The sequence below is a fragment of the Agelaius tricolor genome, unplaced genomic scaffold (assembly GCF_023055355.1).
Source record: "Agelaius tricolor isolate 1412-34295 unplaced genomic scaffold, bAgeTri1.0.p SCAF_6, whole genome shotgun sequence".
NCBI lineage: Eukaryota > Metazoa > Chordata > Aves > Passeriformes > Icteridae > Agelaius > Agelaius tricolor.
The window spans coordinates 14,517,701-14,537,757 of record NW_027269266.1 but is presented as its reverse complement, the minus strand read 5'-3'; the positions used below and the strand labels follow the sequence as shown (position 1 = coordinate 14,537,757).

General features: G+C 42.5%; 1 protein-coding gene across 1 annotated transcript; it reads right to left on the bottom strand.

Moving 5' to 3' along the window:
* Nucleotides 1-923: 923 nt before the first annotated feature.
* On the bottom strand, nucleotides 924-18,710 carry LOC139590887 (uncharacterized). Its single transcript, XM_071428784.1, has 4 exons — nucleotides 18,044-18,710; nucleotides 12,452-12,990; nucleotides 11,122-11,188; nucleotides 924-6,353 (listed from the first exon to the last, which is right to left on the bottom strand). The coding sequence occupies exons 1-4, from the start codon at nucleotides 18,546-18,548 to the stop codon at nucleotides 4,834-4,836; spliced, it is 2,631 nt and encodes an 876-aa protein (XP_071284885.1). The 5' UTR covers nucleotides 18,549-18,710; the 3' UTR covers nucleotides 924-4,833.
* Nucleotides 18,711-20,057: the final 1,347 nt, after the last annotated feature.

Sequence of the window (20,057 nt, the reverse complement as noted above, 5' to 3'; positions counted from 1 at the left end):
CAAAAGCAGCACAGGCACTGCCACTAACACAGTTGGTATCTTCAGAGGAGGCAAACCCTCCAAGCAGAGGAAGGGGCACCAGGCTCAGTGGCACAGTGTGCTTCTAGACCTGCACATGTGGATGTGGTACAAGGGAACATCAGGCCCCTGAAGAGAAATGTAAGGTGACCCTGAGACAGTCATGGTGGGGAGCAGACAAACATCAAGATGGTTTGGGCTGTTAGGAAAAGGGCCTAAACAGTGTCAGCTGCTGAAGGCCAGAAGAGAAGAGGCAGTTTTGATCCAGCCGGGAGGAGGATGGTCCTACTTTCAACAGAAGTATTTCACAAATACTTCTTTTCTCCTTCCTCTGAACGTTATCTTTGGGTAATTTAGAGTATGTTAATGATGTCTGCAATCCCTTTTTGACAGCACCTCTCTTTCTGTTCACATCCAATAAACAACAGCATCCCCAGAAAGAAGAAACAGATGTACAATCTAAAACACTTGTAAAGTTTCTACTGAGAACACACGAGTTTTAACTTGGCCAGGCCCTGACAGAAGCACAGCTGTGCTACTGCAACAGTCTGATATGGACCCACCCCCCAACACCCTAACAGCTTTCACATGTAACAGAGAGCCTATGAAGCACCAAGGCAGGACAAATTTGTTTTTTTCCTCTGTTACTGGGCCACTAGCCATGACCAGGACAAACTGCACTGCTCTTAAGACAACTTTCATCTTTCTTGCTGTTTCAACCATGGGAACAGAAGGCAAACAGATTTCTAGAAATGTCCACTGTTACTGTTCCTGTTTAATGCCACTTCAGCAGGCACAGGTGACTAACTCAGACAACATCTGTGAAATGCTGACCCCAGGAGAGTCAGTGGTACAAAACACAAGAGCCACCATTAGTCTTCCTCAGAATAGAACACGAATACCAATGAAGTTTTATCGTTTTATTTATCTCAGTGAAGTTCTCTTAAAACATATTACAATATAATATTAACAAAGGAAAGTGTCTAAACAGTATTTTTAAAACAAGGTAATATTTCAAAGTAGAAATTTTTTTTAAAAAGCACCACTAGAAAATAGTACAGTTCTCACAGTGTACTGCAATCTGCAGAGACCACAGAACAGAGGAATATCCACAATATTAAAATAGACTTCACATATTCTGCCCAGTTTTGACTTGACAGAAAGCATAAAAAATTTGCATAGGTAATAAATATATTCAGGTAAAACCTTTGAACTTGCAAAATGTTTCCCAATACAAATCAATGCAGGTTTTGTAAGCCAAATCTTTTTTTTTTCTTTTGTATAAGCAGCACTATACAACCTAAATTATTTTCCTCCTGTAATGGTCAAGTTTTCTATAAAAACAAGTTGTCCATTATCTTCATAACACAGTGAAATAACCACCTGCTTTCCTGTATGTATTAACTTTAACTCTGTACAGGTAGAATCTACCAGCCTCATACTTACTCTGTTATTTTGTGAATTCTTCCTTTGGAAACATTCTCTGGCAGATAAGATTGAGGAGCCTGTCTCCAGCTATTTTAACCATATTCATGAATGCGGTATCAAAAGATGCAAAATTAAAGTTTTTAAATGAATTCTGTACTTCACAGTATTATATTGTACTATTAATAGAAAAAAAAGGAAAAAAGTTCTAAATTTGTAAATATAATTAATAAGATACCTGTCAACAAAACATGCATTTTACTACAGCAAATGGGATAAGTGCCATAAGATTAGCATTCATTGTGCATCAATTCCTCTTGAACTCTATCTTATTCAGGACATAGTGCACCACTTAATGTTGCATGGTATGAGGCAATATATATCATTTTCATGGATGCAAAGGCTATATACTATGCCATTAATTAGGCTATCATAAATCTATACTGATTCCAGCACACTCAAATTCCTGTTGTTATAACCGAAGTCTGAGTGCCCTCAATGACAGATCCAGGTTTTTCTTTTTTTGGAAGGGAGAGATTCAAAAGAGGCTCAATGATCAGCCTTCTCTTGCTTGAAATAAAGCTAATCTTGCTGTAAACTGCAATTAGTAATACATATTAGATAAGACCTTTTCTCCACTCTGAGTGCCTTATCTCAGATGACATGAGTAAAACATTATTAGATGCATTATCACGACCAAATGGATGCAAACTACTCTGTTTCTGCCACTGTGCATCTAAAAACTTACTCTGAATTTAAGAGAAATTATGGGCACACCCCACAGAACCCTCCAAAAAGTTTTATTATATTGAAGAATTTATTCTCTGGAACTTCAATCAGTTGTAATAATGTTCACTTGTACCTTCCTTGTACCTTCTGTATCCTTTAATAACAGTGCATTTAAATGCAAGTACAACCAGCATGCAGAATACAGGATTGTAGCATCATTCTCTTCCCTGTTTAACTCCACTAATCTCACAATCCCACTCAAATAAAGCATACTCATACAAGTCATGCCATTAGATTTGCTATATGCCACATATAGACAAATATTTATTATATTCAAGTAACATCTGCACTTTGCTAAAGATGTGCCAGATTATTTCTAACACCAGATTCTGATCTGTGCTACACAGGTTTAAATCTAGAATGAGTCTTAAGCTGTCATTCTGGTGAGAGACAACCTTCAACAGAACTGCAGACCACAAACCAGCAAAGGATAATAAGGGGCTCTGTTTGTGAGGAAGTGGCTTCCTTAACTTTTTCTAAAACAAAAACATAAGCCTATAATTTCTACCTTTCTCTAACATTGTCTCTCCCTCAACTCTTACCATAAAAATACCCAGGTGTGCTCTCTGCAGATCTTCTCCTACATCACATGCACCCTTGTACAGAAAGCAGAATGTCAGAAGAACTTTTACTCCTGTGTCATTTCATCTTTGTTCACTCTCAGTAGACTCCAAGAGTGAAGTTCCCAGAAAAACTGCTCTGCTCCCAGATAACACAGCTCTTCTGCACACAACAGATGCAGATGCTTTTCATTCCAGAAATCCTTCTCTACCACTACAAAGTGTCCCCTGTAATGATAACAGTATTGTGCAAATGTTGAACACCTTCAGTAGCAGTTTTAATTCATCCTTCCTTGTGACCTTGCAACCACAAATGAGACGCTGGCTACACACAGGCACTGAGATCTCTGTCACTGACAGGCTTTGGGGACACCAGGATTACTGGTTTGTGCACTTACACTGGCTGCAACACAATGCCCAGGGAGGTGTCCTCTGACAGGCTGCTTGGATTTTGCAGCTGAAAGCAAGAAAAACTACTCTTCTCTATTTGGAGCAGGAGAGCAGTTTGTCAAAAACGAGAATCCTTGAGCATATTCTTGAAGAAAAAAACAATGATGGAAAGATAACTTCAGATAAGGAATATCTGAATATAAGGAATATATGTTAAGGACACAGTTATAATGTCACAAGTTAAACCAATGACCAGGTAGAAGTCTTGCACTTGGGTTCATTCTATTACAGAAAATTATAGGAGGCCATTATACAGCAAAAACAGTGTAACAAACCCCAAAACAGATTAAAACACAGCAATGTACATATATTTTAGCTATACATACTCAGGCAGACACATTAAAGCCATATAGTGCATAATACTTCTTTTCAGTAGGGTTAATTTAAAGCAGCCTGCAAGTGCATTGCTTATTTCTCTCTTCTGTAGTTACATCTGTGACACAAACATGTATCCTTTTGTAGGAATGCTGAAAGAAAGCTGGAAAGAGACAAGGCTTGTGACAAGGCTTGTCCTTTACTCCTAAAAAAAAGAAATAAAGAGAGTGAAAAAGCATTTGTAGAGGAGACAGAAGAAAATGGGATAAAACAGTCTATATAGTTTAGAAAAAGAAAGAATTAGTTTGATGGATGAGTTGGAAGAAGATAAAAATTAGTGCCAATGAATACACCATTTCATTGAATTAACTGACTGATTTGACAAAAAAAAAAGCCTTTTAAATATAAGTACCTGTTTGGCAAAATAAATAGACTTGTGAATAATGGGGTTTTTTGATCAGAAAAATATTTTGCTGTTTAAAAGTAATGGAATAAAAATTTGCTTAATTTTCAGAAGTCTAATTTTCAAGACATTCTTTTAATACTTGTTTCTTTTTGCCTATGTACTCTTCCTTGTTAGAAGAGACTTCCTTCCTTCTCATTTGGCAACTTTTCACTAGCAAAACTAAAAACAGAGAAAAGCCTTCCTAAATTACTTAAATGCAGATTACTTCCAAATGAAATTAGAGCAGTCATTAGTTCCACTGTTTTTGTTGTAAAAATAATATCCTGTGTTTGACCCAGTCTCTTTCCACAATATTAAGAATGTATACTCCAGTGTTGCCACATTATCACCTATTTGAGGCATGTTCTCTCAATTTATGGAAAGCACAACATTTTGTAAGATGTAGACAAATTAGCCCCAAAGTACATTTAGTCTCTTTATTAGCCTGTTGCATGAAAAAAATTGAAGCAGGTTTCAATCATTTGGCTGTGCTCCTTTCAGTTACAGTACTAAATGCTATTTACCCTCAGCTGCAATTTTTTGTGGTCCAGAAATAATAATTTTTTTTATTAAAATAAGGGAATTTGATCTGAATTCCACATTCCCCTGTCTGAAGATGGTAACAGAATTAAAATCTTGACTTGAAAGCTCTTGTTTCCTTTAAATAGTGATAATCACTTAGGATTATATTTAAATATTCCTAAAATTGAGAGCATTTTGTGGGATGACCTGCTCAAGTCAACACAGTACAGTGTCAAATATGTATAGAATCAGAGCAGAATCCAAGTACAGTTGAAACCCCAATTCCATGCTAACTTCACTGGGCAGAAATTAAGATGAAATCCATAAAATAGATATGCTGGTTCCATGTTCATGAGTGATCTGGTTGATCCTTCCACGCACACAGTCAAGAGAAACTGATATCAATGTTCCATTATGTACTTCAAAAGATGCACGGAGGGACACACTGGTCCATATGCTTCCCTCTGGCATCTGACCTCCAATCTGCTGAGCAACTGCTGTGGGTTGCATGTGATCCATGGTCAGCTGATTGAGAGTCACTTTGAGCACATTGCACGAATGGATCAGCTTTAAGTTAAATGCAATGCTGGCAACTCCCTTTTCAGTAAAAATAAAATACTTCTGAGCAAGCTGTCCAGAAGAAACCAGCTGTATCTGTTTCTCATTGGATGAGACCTGGGTGAAATCCAGTAGTTTGTTTCTCACTGCTCCAGTAGGGAGACCTGTAACAGAAACTGTGGCTGATATGGCACTAGAAACCGCTGAAGGGATCCAGATGAGGCTGAACATACTGATTCCAGAACTATCTCCAAAATAGCGAACATTACACTGCGCAGGAGAAAGTATCTCAAAGCTAACCAGATCTCCAGCATCAACCTTTGTGGCCCCAGAAGCAGATATCGATGTGTCCCTGTAATTTACCCCAGATTTAAATACATTCATTAATTCTCTGTTGGTACCATTCCTATTGATATAAGAAATTAAGGAGAAGCCCTCCCGGACACATGTATGACCCATGGAATACAATGCTTGATGAAACACAAATTTAACAACACCAGTTTCAGTGAACTTTATAGCTCTACCATCATGAGATAAACTTAGCATATAAGGGTCAGAAACAGAAATTATTTTAAAGGTAGGTCGATAGTTGGTTTGGTAATGCATGGCTGTTGACATCTGTGCACTGAGTGCCACAGCACCTGTGTCGTGCGACAACCAAAACAAACTGAGCGGGGTATTAAGGTCATAAATATTTAAGTCTTTGCTTTGATTGCAGAATTGATTAGGGCTCCTCAAATACACAGAAAGAGTTTGGCTGGGCTCCACTTCAGCAGCACTGCTTAAACTAGTGCTCTGGAAATACTTTCCTTCTGGCTGCTCGATCCGAACACCACTCAGTTCATGGTCTTCCTCACTGCCATTAAGCTTTAAGGAAAGCTGCAAAAAGTTCCTGCAATTGTGCTTTACTGCAAAATTTAGGTCAGTCCACAACAGACCATGTTGCCTGAATACCAGGCTGCTCTCTTCAGTGGAGAGGATATCACAGGGGAGCTTTCCTTTTATCTTCAAGTTCAAGCCAGAGTAGACCTGAGAGATGCCAGACTTTGCAGAGGGTAGAACGATGTTTGCAGCCCAAGACTCTGAGAGCTTGTTTTCACTGGCTGCTGAGCAAACCGTGTCACTGACAGTGGAACAAGGCACAGCCACCATTCCATCTTCACACTTCAAACATGCTTGGCACTCCTGCATTTCCTTATTAAAGAAATATTCCTCTCCACACATTCCCAAAGCTGCATCCTTCTCAGCAATTCCAAGGCATCGGAAACCACCTGTTCACGGGAAATGGACTATTTTTATTGTCATGCCTTTAAAATACTAAAAATAAGAACTCTACAGTTTCACATATCAAGTATCTTTGACATATATGTAATCATTAGTGAGAAAACAGAAGACAGTTATGATGTTAGATCACTTTATGCTATTAAAGGAACCTTGATAGATTACAGAGGAAATATTAGGCATAACTCACCTTGTCCAAGGCAAGCACAATGGTTTGGAGTGAAAAAGAAGCTACACAGGCGTAATTCTAACCAAAACCTGTAATGTATCAGATACAATGATATTGCTCCAAAGACAGTCTCTTCCTTCTCTGATGTAAAGGCACAGTGACTGGTACACTGAGCAGCTCCTTTCAACTAATGGAGAGTTCCCCTCCACAGGCAGAAATGTGCACTCCCTGCCTAGCCATGCTACAGGGTAGCCCTGCTGCTGCTGTGATTGCTAAAGCAGTGCTTTGCAACCCAAGGGACAAGGACCTCTGGTATTCACTCCATATACAGTTTTTAAAAAACATGCAAGGGACAAATAGGAAAACCAAAACTGTTAACAGCAGGCTTAAAATCATTATGCAGTAGCCCATGCACTTAAAAAGTGGAAAAGCACTGCCCTAAGACACAGGACACCAGTGGTTGTGATCAAGCTAAAGTAAGGCACTGCTGCAAACAGTGAGGAGAATATACATGTGCTGTTTGAAATGACTTTGTTTGACATAAAGCAATTTCATGCTGTTAAATGGTACAGCATGACCTCAGTGGATCAAAGAATGCACACCAAAAAACCAGGTTTTAAAAACAGCCTGTAATTTTCTGTGGCAATTTTCCAAGAGCACCACCAGCTGCCAGTGCTTCCACCTGGGGCAACCAGAACCCAGAACCTTTGTACATGGAGATCTCAGGATCTGAATCAACACACAAGATCTGAGGCATCCTAAAGAATAACCACCTGCAGCTTGTGCCTCAAAACTTCATCACTAATGAATTCATTTATGCTTTTTTACCACCATGATCAAAACTCAATAATCATCTTTCTAATAGATCTTCTTAAATATCCTTTGGTATCTAGATCCTATGTCATACACTTGCATTATTCTTTAGGTGGAAACTTCCTGTACCTTGGCTGGGATTTGCTCTAAGACTGGGATACCAGTATTTGCATGGATCCCAACAATGGATTCTCCCTTGCTAGCCCAGGGTGGGGCTGGCTATGCTAACTGCTGATGTAGACAGAAAAGCTCACCACACTTGCTGCAAACTGCAAGTACACATGAACCTGGCCCACAGGGGAGGTCAGGATGTTGGCTAGAATTCACTTCTGATACTGCATTATTCAGCAGAGAACACCAACACTGTGTTAATTTATACAGACTTCATATATTCACCCTCATATCACTTTGTCTATTTACACTTCATTCACGTAAGTGATGATTCTCCACTAACACCAATATGTAGGACTGTACAATTTATGATGTGAGAATATTCCTTCTAAGATCAGGTACCATTTTATAAAGAGTTCAATGCAGAACAGTAAGATTTTTTCCATTTGAATAAAAGTCAAGAGAAACTTAACACTTTGCTCCTCTCTGAAAGTGTCTTGTTTTCTTATGAGAAACAAAAGCCAAATAAATAAGATTACATTTCTTTCAACATTATAGAGGGAGTATAGAAAAAAGTCCCAGACAATCTTTCCCTTTGAAATCAGTTTTAACCATGATGTATTTATTCACACGGTGTTTCTTAACCACTTCTGCTTCTCATATCAGTAGCTCCACCATCACTGAGAAATACTGGATGAACTAAATACACACATACAGCTGGTTCACATGGCACAGAAAATCTACAGCAGTGCCTAGGAACACTTTTTATGCTATTCATTTCTTACAAATATTTTAGTGTGTATTTGAGTGTTTACCAATATCATGTTTCACAAACACTTTTGATGGCTATATGCACTAATTTACTGCCTAGTCTTTTATTGGTTAGAACTGCAGCAGGTGTTCCCCCGGGTTTACTTCAAATAGGTGACTTCAAAGCAGCACCCAGACTGCTCCTTGCTGTGGCCACAGTTGCAAGAGCAGCACCCTACCCTTTGCCCAGAAGAGGTCCAGCAGCAAATGATAGCCAAACATCAGAAACCAGCACAGCAGCATGCTGGGACTGCTTCCTACTGCTCTTTATCACTTTACAACCTCTGCCACCTCTTCCTGGCTCCTTGCACTGTGCTCTGCTGCACCTGGTTTCACAGTGAGCAGTCCAGCTGCACTCAACCTGGCTTTGTGAAATTGAGTCTTTCTGCAGCACATTCCCCAGCCCTTGGCACTCACAGAGGCCAGGTAATTGCAAGGCAATCACAGTAAGCTATGCACATATTTATCTGCTGCTACTACTCACAACTGCCCGATGCAAAGGTTACATTGGCAGATTAGGTATGAGAATCCTTCTCTTTTTAAACACTCTATGTCAGATTTGGATCATCACATGTGGTTCATTACAAATCAGGACTATCTGTCAAGGTTTTCATTGCTCTTCCCCCTGCATCCCACAGTAAGTTCTACAGTAAGTCCTCTTAATTTTGCATGGCATTCCAGGGAGAGTGCCTTTGGCTGATTCTATTTGTTGGATAAACAGTCTGACTACTCTCCTATGGTTGTCTAAGAAGGAAATGATGCACCAAACCCAATTTTCACTGATTACATATCCCTAATTGTTAATAACTAGCCTTTAATCAAATAAATAAACAATTCTCATCCCACACAGAAGTGAAAACAAGCAGCAGGGGAAGAAGGTATGATGTAGAGGAAAGTGAAAGAGTGAAGAAAGAGAAGCTCCTAGTTACATGATTCTTTTCTGTTATCTGCTCTGACTCCCCTCATACTGCACATTGAACAAGAGCTGCTACAGATGCAACAACCTTTGCGTGCAGCTTGAGAAACCACATTCAACATCTGGAACTCATATGTCACATCCCATCCCTGTGTCACATCCCATCCCCTTCTTTACCCAAAACAGACATTCCGTCTCAGCCTTTCTTTTGCCACGTTAATCACACTTGTGTAAGATCATGAGCTACCATGAACAGACAGGCTGAAAGTCACCTCTAACAAAAAATAACAGGAACACTCTCTCTTCCATGACAGATGGGAACAAAATTGACAGGACACCAATTCCTGTGCAGGTGATGGGTAATAACTTGCTTTCACATATCTACACACCACCATTAAAACTGGGAGAAGAGGAAGAGAGGGAAGATTCCTTTCCTTCCAAATACATTGCTACTGCCTTTCTGTGGTCAGACACACCATCACTACCCATCTGTTTCTTGGCAGTGTTCTGCCCTCACTTAGTTCCTCCTGCAGTTGTACAGACCCTTTTTTGGTCTGTTCCCCTCCACGGAACCCACTGAATAAATTCATTACAGCCTTCCCCCTCCCAAGCCACAGACTAGAGCAACACCAAATTGCTACCACATTAGTGGCTCTCTTTCCTAGGGCTGAGGCCTTGTGGGCTTCCATCCAACAAAACACAAACAGGAGCAAACACAATGTCTCAGTAAAGACAAGGCAAAGCCTTACACCTTTCTGATGCTCTGACTCAAATTTTGTGCTCTAAACTGTCTTGCCACCAACTGTACACCTCTAACAATCTCCAAAAATGTCTTCCCTCTTCTTTTGTACCTCATGTGCAGCATTTACCACACCAGGCAACACTAAGTGCTCTCTTCCTGAAGTCATTTCCAGGTTACTGCAGTGTTTGTAGTAACACCATCCAAACCAACACAGCTCCTGTCTAGAAGAAATAAGGACAAAGGAAGAAAACCCACACCCTCTTTTAATCCTTTCCTAGGCTCCCACATTTTTCTCCACCAGTGACTGGGTAAAAAAGGCAAAAATCACTCACAATCAGCTGAAAATAGCCCTTGCCCCTCAAAGAGGCCATCCCTTCTTACAAGTCTAGAAGCCTAGAAGAGGAAAAACATAGCATCCAATGAAGCCCTTCCTGGGTTATTTGACTGTGAGACCTCAGGTACAGGTCACAACTGGTGAAAATGCTCTATTTGACCAGAGTTCCTTTCAAGGTTTTCTGGATGACCAAAAATTCAACCAATATAAAGAAACTTAGTACCTGGATAAAATTTGCCCAGTATGTCTATTAATTTTGCTCTTTTGTGTCTGACTGCCATGAGAATGTAATGAAATAATGAAGTCCGCAGTGCAAAATACCAGACAGTTCTTAAATGTCTGAAAAACTCCCCCAAAGTGTCCCCAAATAATAGAAACTGTTGATCTTTCCTCAGTATTTGACAATATTGTTACTAAGGAGAATAAGATTAATGGAGGGAGGTCTTATAAGAGTCTTCATTAGATCAAATCAAGTATCTACCCCAGTGCACCAGAAGGAAAATGACAACTATTTTTCTCCAAATAGGAATAATATCTTTGATTTGGGCCCTATTTGCACCAGCATAAACAAGAAGGAAGTCAGGTCATAAGAGAAAATTAAAAACAAAACATATAAACCCCAAGGAAAATAAGGCAAAAGGGACCATCCAATGCTTCCAAAGGATATTAACGTCCTAAATATCCCATTGTCCACAAGAACTGCTATCAAATTACAGATTAGTATTTTTTAATCCCTTTGATTCCAGCAAGCTGTGCATGTCATTACTCATTGACATACAAGCCTGAGTCCTTATCTATTTCTTTGGCCTGTTCCTGAAGATCTAATTATCCTCATTCTTTAATTATCAGAGAATATAACTTACCTGGAGTATTGAGGCATTTTATCCTCTCACCACAAATGCTTGGAGATTCAGTGCACTCATCTCTGTCCTGTAAATCACAAGAATCATACTGAAACAGTTTAACAAGACAACTTAAATTTGAAACAGGCATTTCGGGCTCTGTGGCATCCATCTGTCCATAAAAGGTGTATGCAGGGATGGAGAACAGGTTGATCCCATAAGCATGCTAGAGCAGGACTATTTTGATTTAGATTTGTTACCTGTTTTAACCAGGTATCCAGAACCACTGTGTGATGCCACAGAAAGCAAACAGTGTGCTGATGAGCTGAACAGAGGGGTTGGACATGTAACTCTTGTCATGATGCACATCCCCAAGAGTGGGAAATCAATCAATTGATCTTAAGGACATTGCAACAATTGAGACAGTGTTAGGAAAGGCTTTTAAGGACATTTCATCTGGGAGGAAGCTGCTAACCAAAACACACATGAAAAGTAAATTAGAAAGTAATATTCCCTGTCAGCAAGCCCTCCTTTCAGCCTACAGCAGGCAGAGGGGAAAGAAAAACAGCATACATTTGCCTTTTATGTTAGCATTAAAGAAAATTGAGACTATCAGAGAGGGAACTGGACAGACACATTCAGGTTCTCAGTATCTGGTCCAGCTGGTCAGGCTCACGCTAAGCTAAGAACTGGGGGCAACACTTGGCAAACAAGATACTGCTTTAAATATCAAGTTGCCCGTTTATCTTAGGAGTTCTAAATGACAGAAAGCAAGCAAAGAACCATCTTATTTTGCTTGCACGCTAGTTCTGTGTTGTATAATAAAATGTATTTCATAATAAAATGTATTTAACAATACAAGTATCCATGTTCTATATTTGTATGTTATGTTTAAGAAGGAACCAGTTCTTATATTTATTTTTAACTGACAACTTCTATTTCCAAACTTTAAATGTCTGACTTATGCTTAATAAAGCTTTCCTGTGCTTTTCAGAGATGTCTACAAGGTCCTGTAGACTGTAATGGAATTAAATAAACAAATTTAGCAAGTACAAGTCTAACTGTTTTAGGATGTCTTTTCCTACCACAATGAAAAGAATCAAAGTCCTGCTAGCTGTCAGGTTTGGGAAAGTGTCACATCCAACAGGCACAAACCAGCGCCTCATTTAGAACACTAAATGCTAAAGAGAAACACACAAAAAAACCTTCTGGCATAGACCCATTCAGTAAAACACATGATTCAAACTGAATTTCTCTAGCTCTCCAAGTAGTTATTTCCAGAATGTTATGGCAATATGTCCAACACAATTCTTCATAAGCAGTAACTGAAAGACACAGAAAGATGTTTCACCTGGCAAATCCGATCAGAGTTTGCAGAACACTCAGCCATTTGGAAAAAACCAGCAGGACACAATGTGCACTTTTCACACTGTGAAGGTGTCTTTTGGAAATTGCAAAATTCACCACTTTCACAAAGGCCACAGTCCAGCAAAGCCTCCCCAACGTTAATCACTTTTGCATCCACTTCTACTTTGTGCACAGAGTATGACTTCTGGAGATGATTTCTGACCTGGTTCTGAAGTCCATGAAGATGACTTTCAAAATAATTTTGAATATCTTCTTGCAAACTCTGAAATGACATTTGTTTCACTGTATCAAAAAGCATGCCATACTGGACTTTGATCAGATCCATTTGCTCATACATTTTTCTTTGCTGTTCAAGAATCTCCCGTTGCTGGCTAACCAACACATGCTGCTGTTCAGCAAGCTTTTGCTGCAAATCAGCAATGATCTGCTGTTGGCTTTTTAGCATTTCTGTGAATTTCTCATGCCCTTTTGCAAGGTGCAGTTGTAGTATTAGGGCATCTTCAGATGGAACTTCATTTTCTCCTGAAATACAAATGATCTATTATTGTTCAAGCTTGTTGTATTATCTCTTCAAAGGCATTCAAATTTTAGCAAATTAATGGAAAGTCTCACTAAATTCAAGTCATCATTATAAGGTCAGTTTCCTTTACTATCTTTGTAGCCCCTTCATGGAACTACAAGGTTTTCCATTTCATAAGTAGCTCATTAAATCATCATTTGCCCCTGCTTCAGGGTATAAATTAATCACCACATCAATAACAGATTAATCATTCTTATGTACATGTTCAAACACAGTAAAGAGTAAATGGCCAATTTTCACTGTAGAATTGATAAAATGAAGTGATAAAACTTGCTGTTAATTTTAAGCTATTAAGGGTAGTAAAAGTAAGGGTTAATTGCAAAGAGCTGCAAAAGGAGTCTGTGATACTGAGCAGCAGCAATAAAATGAAAAAAAAAAAGTTCAGAGGAGATAAAGGTGAATTGGGGTTCTCACTGAAAAAAAAATCCAAGTTTTTTTTAGATCAAATGTCATACTTGTAGATTATTATTACTCTTTGAAAATGGTCTTGAAGTAATATATCTAGATATAGATGTTGGGCTACAGAGCCATGCAATCATCAGTTGAGTGCCCAACAGAGTTCAGAAAGGCAAATAAAATGCTGGGACTAATTAAAAGAAGAACATAAAACAGAACATAAGATATCATTATGACATTACATTAATCAATAGAGCATCTGAGTACAGAATGCAGTCCTGGTTCCCCACCTCAAGTGGGGAGTATAAAAGAACTCACAAGTTCACAAAAAGGCCAGCAAGGAAAATCTAACATATGATACTGCTGCAATATGAGAAAGTAGGTAAGACTTTTTAGGATCAGGAAAAAAAAAAAAAAGAAACCAAACAACTGTGCTATATTACAGGTATCCTAGAGCAAGTAAATGTGACTCTTCTGTAAAAAAGACTCTTCTGTCTTTCTTCCAATACAAGAATTAAAGGACATTAAATGAAGGCAGCAGTTCCATAAACACTAAAACTTCAAAAATAAAATCAGTTTGGGATTTAAAGATAGACATGGATCAGATTCAGGAAATCTAAGCAACAAACTGTTGGAGCTGGGAAAATTATCTATGAAAATATTGTGTTGTACTTTCTACAGTATCTGCTGCTGGACACTGCCAGAGAGAATTCTCAATCCATATAATCACTCATCTGTTCTTAAGCAGCACTGATTTTTATTCTTACAAGGAAAGAACATGAAGGATGACACAATGAACAAAGACCATATCCAGTTCTTGTTTACAGTTCCCAAAATATTTTGCTGTTTGGTTAGCTTTACTCACAGCATAAGGCACACATTAATTTCTATTTTTCAGCATTAACTTAAATATTAGAGTACTTTGCAGTATACTGGATTTGAGAAAACAAAGACCAGGATAAGAAAACAAAATGCAGTTTCTGTGCATTCCTTCTTTTGGGAAGCCAGTCTTTCATCTGAAGTAAGGTGCACTGACAGTGCTGCTGAGAAATAGCAGGGACAATGGGCTCATCAATGTGAAATGGGACTACATGCACTCCAGCATCTTCACCTGGCCAAAGTAAGAGGTGGTTCAGCTGCAGCTGGCAGGAGTCTTCCAGACAGCAGGTCTGTGTAACCCCACAGATGGGCTGTGCTGGCTGTGACAAGCAGCTGCCTCATGCAAACATGGACACCAGGCTGGGAATCAGCTCAAGTCCCTGGTACTGGCCTGTACACTGGCATCAGGGCTGGCATCAAGCATGGCCTCAGCAAGCATCTGAGTAGACTGCACCTCATATGAGTGGGGCTTTTTAACAGGCTGAACAGACTACTTGGTTCACCAAAACACAGTTTTTTTCCAGCAGGTTAACTAGAGCAGGGATATTTTAATTACTAAAGAATCACTGCAAATCTACTCAGGCATTGTCACAAAGCTGGCAGACATAGACTGGGGTGGGCCATCCGGTCTCCACCTGTGCATAGCGAATTATTGCAGGGAGAAAAATGGCCTTTGGGTCACCTAGGCAGTATATTCCAACTCCCCTGCTGTCTGAGGAGAGGTCAAGGGCAAAGGAACATCTCATTCAGCTGGTATTAGTGATGTGCTGAAATGGTACCTTGACAGAAATGTTCCTCTAAAAACACAGAAAGACAGGAACAGTCACTGACCTGTCTCTTGAATCATTGAATAATGGACTTGCGTTGGAAGAGTTCATCTTCCAATGAAGATGGACTTCGAGCTCATCCAGTTCCAATGCCCTGCCGCAAGCAGGGACACCCTGCACTCAACCAGTTTGCTCAGAGAACCATCCAACCTGGCCCTGAACACTTCCAGGAGTGGGGCATCCATGAACTCTCTGGATAACCTGTTCAGTGCCTCACCACCCTCACAGTAAAGAATTGTTTCCTAATATATTATCTACACCAACTCTCTTATAAGTTGGAAGCCATTCCCCCCTTGTCATGGACATTCCACCTGTTTGAGTTGCAGCTCTCCCCAGACAATTGTCAATGCAATTCTCCCAATTAGAGATCTGATTATCACATTATTTGTTCTGTTTGTTTCAGTAGACAAGCCATGCTGGAATTGCTATACAAACCATGCTCATTTGCAAGATTTGACTCCAGCTGCCAATGGGGATTCCTCTGCAATGCTGTAGGAAACCCACTGACCTATGTTCAAAAGAAGGTCTTAGGGAAACACAGGGAATGCTAGAGGTCAAAAGCAGAGCAGAATGCTGCATGCTTGCCTATATACACTGACTTGAAGGAAACCAAAGACAGGCAGAATGCCTTAGTTTTTGTTCCTGATGCCAAATATAGGGAATTTCTCCTAGATGTTGATAAATTCAGTACGCTGTTCTTCCACTCCTAGGAGAGAAAGCTGCCTTATGAAGGTCTGGGTTGGGTCCTGTCTTTGGAATGGGCAAAACATGTATGTATGTCCTCTGTCCAGTCAGGACAAAAGCACATCTACAGCAAGACTCCTTCACACCAACTGCAGCAGTGGGCACAAGGCAATAGCAGTACAAGAGGAGAATTTCTGAGGGTGCAGTGGTCCTCATCTAAAATCTCACATAAAACCTTGTGTGCTATCAGAGGTTTGCTTGCTGTGTGTTCTGTGTCGACAGTGGCCTCCATGAGATTACATGGCTAAGCGGGCAGTGTTGTACACTGCTTTCTCTCCAATGTATAGGACACTTCTCTCTACCACAGGAAGATGAATGCACAAATCCATGATCACCACTGCCCAAAGGCATTCTTGATGCATTCAAGGATTTTGTTATGGGCAGCTTCTAACCACACTTCTCTTCCTCCAAAACTTCAACCAGCATCAAGCCTGCAAAGAGCGTAAAACTGAAAAAGCGAACTCTGAGTCTCCAAACATCCTCACCCTTTGACCCTTTAGCTTTAATTCCTCTGACCCACATCAGAGGGGACAAAGGACCCAAGCCTAAGGCCCTGGAGATGAGAGGTGCATGTAACTCACCATGTTAGCTGTAACTGCCGATCGTACTGGAGACTGGGCAGCACAGACTGACCAGAGACAGCCAAAGAATAAGATAATGTTTGGAGAAAGAGGTTATCCTGAGCTGGATGCTCTTTGAAAGACTTGAATGGAGATACAACATATCTGTTTTCAGCACCATCCAAAAGTATTACTCTCTTCTGTACAAGCAGAATGCTCCTGCTATTTGCTGAGGCTTGTATAACACAGAGAAGGACTTTGGTATGGACAATGAAAATGCAGATATTCTGGGTTCTTCGGAAAAACAGAGGCGTGGTATTTATGATGATAGTATGAAGAAGAGTATGCACAGAAGCAGAGAAAAGGGAGGTTAACCATACTGACTTGTTTTCTGTCCACCTTAGGTCACTGAGCATACAGAGGTTCTCCAGGACATCTGGGAACAGTTTCAGGCAAGATGAGGGTAGACAGTGTCACTGCATTATGCACAGGGGAGCTGAAATGTCAGTCCTGGGACTGGAATCACCAAGTGCAGAAGACTTCTTTGGAGGAGATATCACTTCACTAGGTAGACCTTGATAACCTAGTGAAGTGACATCTCCTCCAGAGGAGGCTTAGCATGTGCTCTGGTGTCTGAAGCAACCATGGCACTCATTTGCCACACAAATCTGACAAAGCTTAAATTACCTTCTTCATGCTTTTCATTAGCTTTTAACATCAATGGGAAATAAACCACCCTTCCTAATATATTTGCTATCTTTCAGACGAGACATGAAACCAGAATCTAAACTGTTTTGTGGTTATTAAAGACCTGTTGGTGCTCTTCATGTCAGTAAATGCACAAATCCCTGACCATTAGAGACATCTTCTGCTGACCCATGAGTATAACCACAGACGTACCTGGCTTCCTACAGGGATATCGAATTCACCAGAGCTGTGCTTGTCAATGGACAGGTTCAGAACACTTGTCAAGTGTTCTGAACAATGCACTGCAACAGACACTTTACCATTTTTTCCCCCTGGCTATTACAGCGAGACAGTTTGGCACCAATAGCAGGCTTCTTACCAATGGCACCAGCCTGGGTATGGAATGCACCCCATGGAAGCTTTTCATGATAGTGCTATAAATTAAGAATACCAGAAGTACCGGACTGCTAAGAGGGACTTAAACTTAAAAACTGCACTAAAAAAGATTCTGCCACGTTTTAATCAGCTCTACGTCTCCTAAGTGCAAGTGTTTAAGGAGGGGAGATGAAGGGGAGCAGAGAGAGGAGCCACGGCAGTAATTCCCTCACATGATGCGAAGACCAGCGCCGGATTTTCTTCCCAACTCTCCCAAAACAAGGAGCTGCGGTGCAGTCGCTCAGGTGCCCCTCCATCCGCTCTCAGAGGCGCTGAAGCCCCTCGGCCCAGCAGACACCTGCCCGGCCCGAGGAGACCCAGCACCCAGCACCCAGCACCCAGCGGCTCTCCGTGACCGCACTGAGCCTCCGCGGGCTGCAGGAATCCTACGTGCCCCGGCACGGCGGAGGTGGCACGGGGTGCGGGGTGTGCCCTCCCGCCCGCGGGTCCCTCATGTCGCCCCGCACCTGGCTTGACGTCGCAGGTGAGCTGCACCCCCGGGGCGCCGCCGCCTCGCTCGGGAGCGGCGTGGGCAAAGTCGTCCCCCGCGAACTGGGCGGCTCTGTCGGCGGCGCGCAGCAGGGCGGGCTCGGGGCAGCCCTCGGCGGGGGCGGTGCAGGCCGGGCCGCGGGGCCGCGGGCGCAAGCGGGGCGGCAGCAGGCGGCACTCCAGGCCCTGGCAGTCGCGCTGGGTGGCGTTGGCGGCGCAGTCCCCGCCGGGGCAGGCGGGGAGCGGGGCGGCGGCCGCTGCCTTGCCCTGCGACGGCCGCAGCGGCGCGGCGCCGTGCAGGAAGGAGCGCGCCGGGCGCCCGGCCCGGCCGCCGCAGCGGGGTCCGCGGCAGGGCGGCGGGGGCGAGGAGCCGCCCTCGCACGGGGGTCCTTGGCAGGGCTCGGCCGAGCCGCCCCCCGCGCCCAGCAGCGAGAGGCAGACGCCGAGCCAGCAGCGCGCCCACCACAGCCGTCTCCCCGGCATCTTTGGCCGCGCCTGCAAGAGAAGAGAGGCCGCGGCGGGTCAGGGCAGATGCCCCTCGCTCTCCGCCCCAGCCCGGGGTGCGCAGAGCCGCGGAACCCCACCCCCCACACCGCTCTCTCCCTCCGTTGTGCAGGCACCGTCACAGCATCCCAAATCCAGGAAAAACTTTTCACCCCCGTCCCGTCCCTCCCCGGAGTCTCCCGGCGTAACCTGCGGGAAGGTGCGGGGCGGCGCCCGAAGCAAGTGCGGCCTCGGGGCCGTGCTCCTCGGAGCGGCTGCCCGCAGCGGGGACCAACCTCCTCCGAAAGCTGGAGGGGAATGGAAATGTGCAACATTCCTGGGGCTTCGTTAGCATCAGATTTCCCAAGCGCCTCCCTTTAACTCCTTCGCTGCTCCAGCCCCTGCCGCTGCCCGGGGCGGCGGTGGGACGGAGGCGGGTGCTGCCCCCCGGCTCCCGCGGGCGTTCTCGGCTGTGTTATCCCGTGGCGCCCAGACTGGGATATGTACATGTCTTAAAAGGCTGGCTTTTGTTTTTGAGCGGTTTTACTGAGCCTCAGGAGAAAAAAAAAAAAAAAAAATAAAAGGAGGGGGCGGGGGGGAGGAACCCCAAAAGCCAAACAACCAAAACCTCAAACCCAACAGGAGTGAAGTACACGCGCGACGCAGTTTTCAATAAAGAAAATTTGACGCGGCTGAAAAAGTTATGAGTAGTTTGGATTTCTTGGTTCCCACTTCGATCGTCAGGAACCTCCATCGAAGATAACCACGACCGCAGCTGCCGTTTTCTCGGAGGATACCGAGGGCCGCAGCAGAACCGCAGCGAAGGATCGATTTTGAGCAGAGCAGCCTTGGGCTATGCCCATGTGTGTTTGCTTTCCGATAAAGCAGCTTCCCCGGGCTGTTTCTGGCTGCGCTCACACCGAGGTGTGAGGATCAGCATACCTTTCAAGTGCTCCGAGGCGTGAATAACTCCCCGCAGCAGGAGCCACCTCGCTTATCCAATCTCTTCCACATGCTGCCGCGGAAAAGCGACACCAAGTATGTGTCCAGCTCAGCACTAACTGCGACGCCGCTTTGGGAAGTCGGCCGGCACAGATACAATAGCTATGAACAGAAGAATTACAGAAAATTCTATTTATTGATTCATTAGCTGCAACTTCCTTCCATCCACGGGCTCACACACATATAAAACCTCTTCAAAGTATCTTTGCAATGCTCTCACACAGTTCCTTTGCTATCACTTATACAGGAAAGAGGAGAAACAGTATTGTTTTGTTGGTTGGTTGATTTGTTTCAGGGTTTTTTTCCCTACAAAAACTGTTTGAAACTTCTTGGGAATCTCCTTTGTTGATGTGTTTGTTTGTTTGTTTGTTTGTTTTTAATTCAGGGTGATTCATTTACTGGAAAAGCATACCAAATACATCACTTGCAAACTGGCTCGCCATTTTTTGACCAAGCATTACTTATGTTGAAAACACTGGCTTGTCAAAACTGAAATGCCCTGTGCAG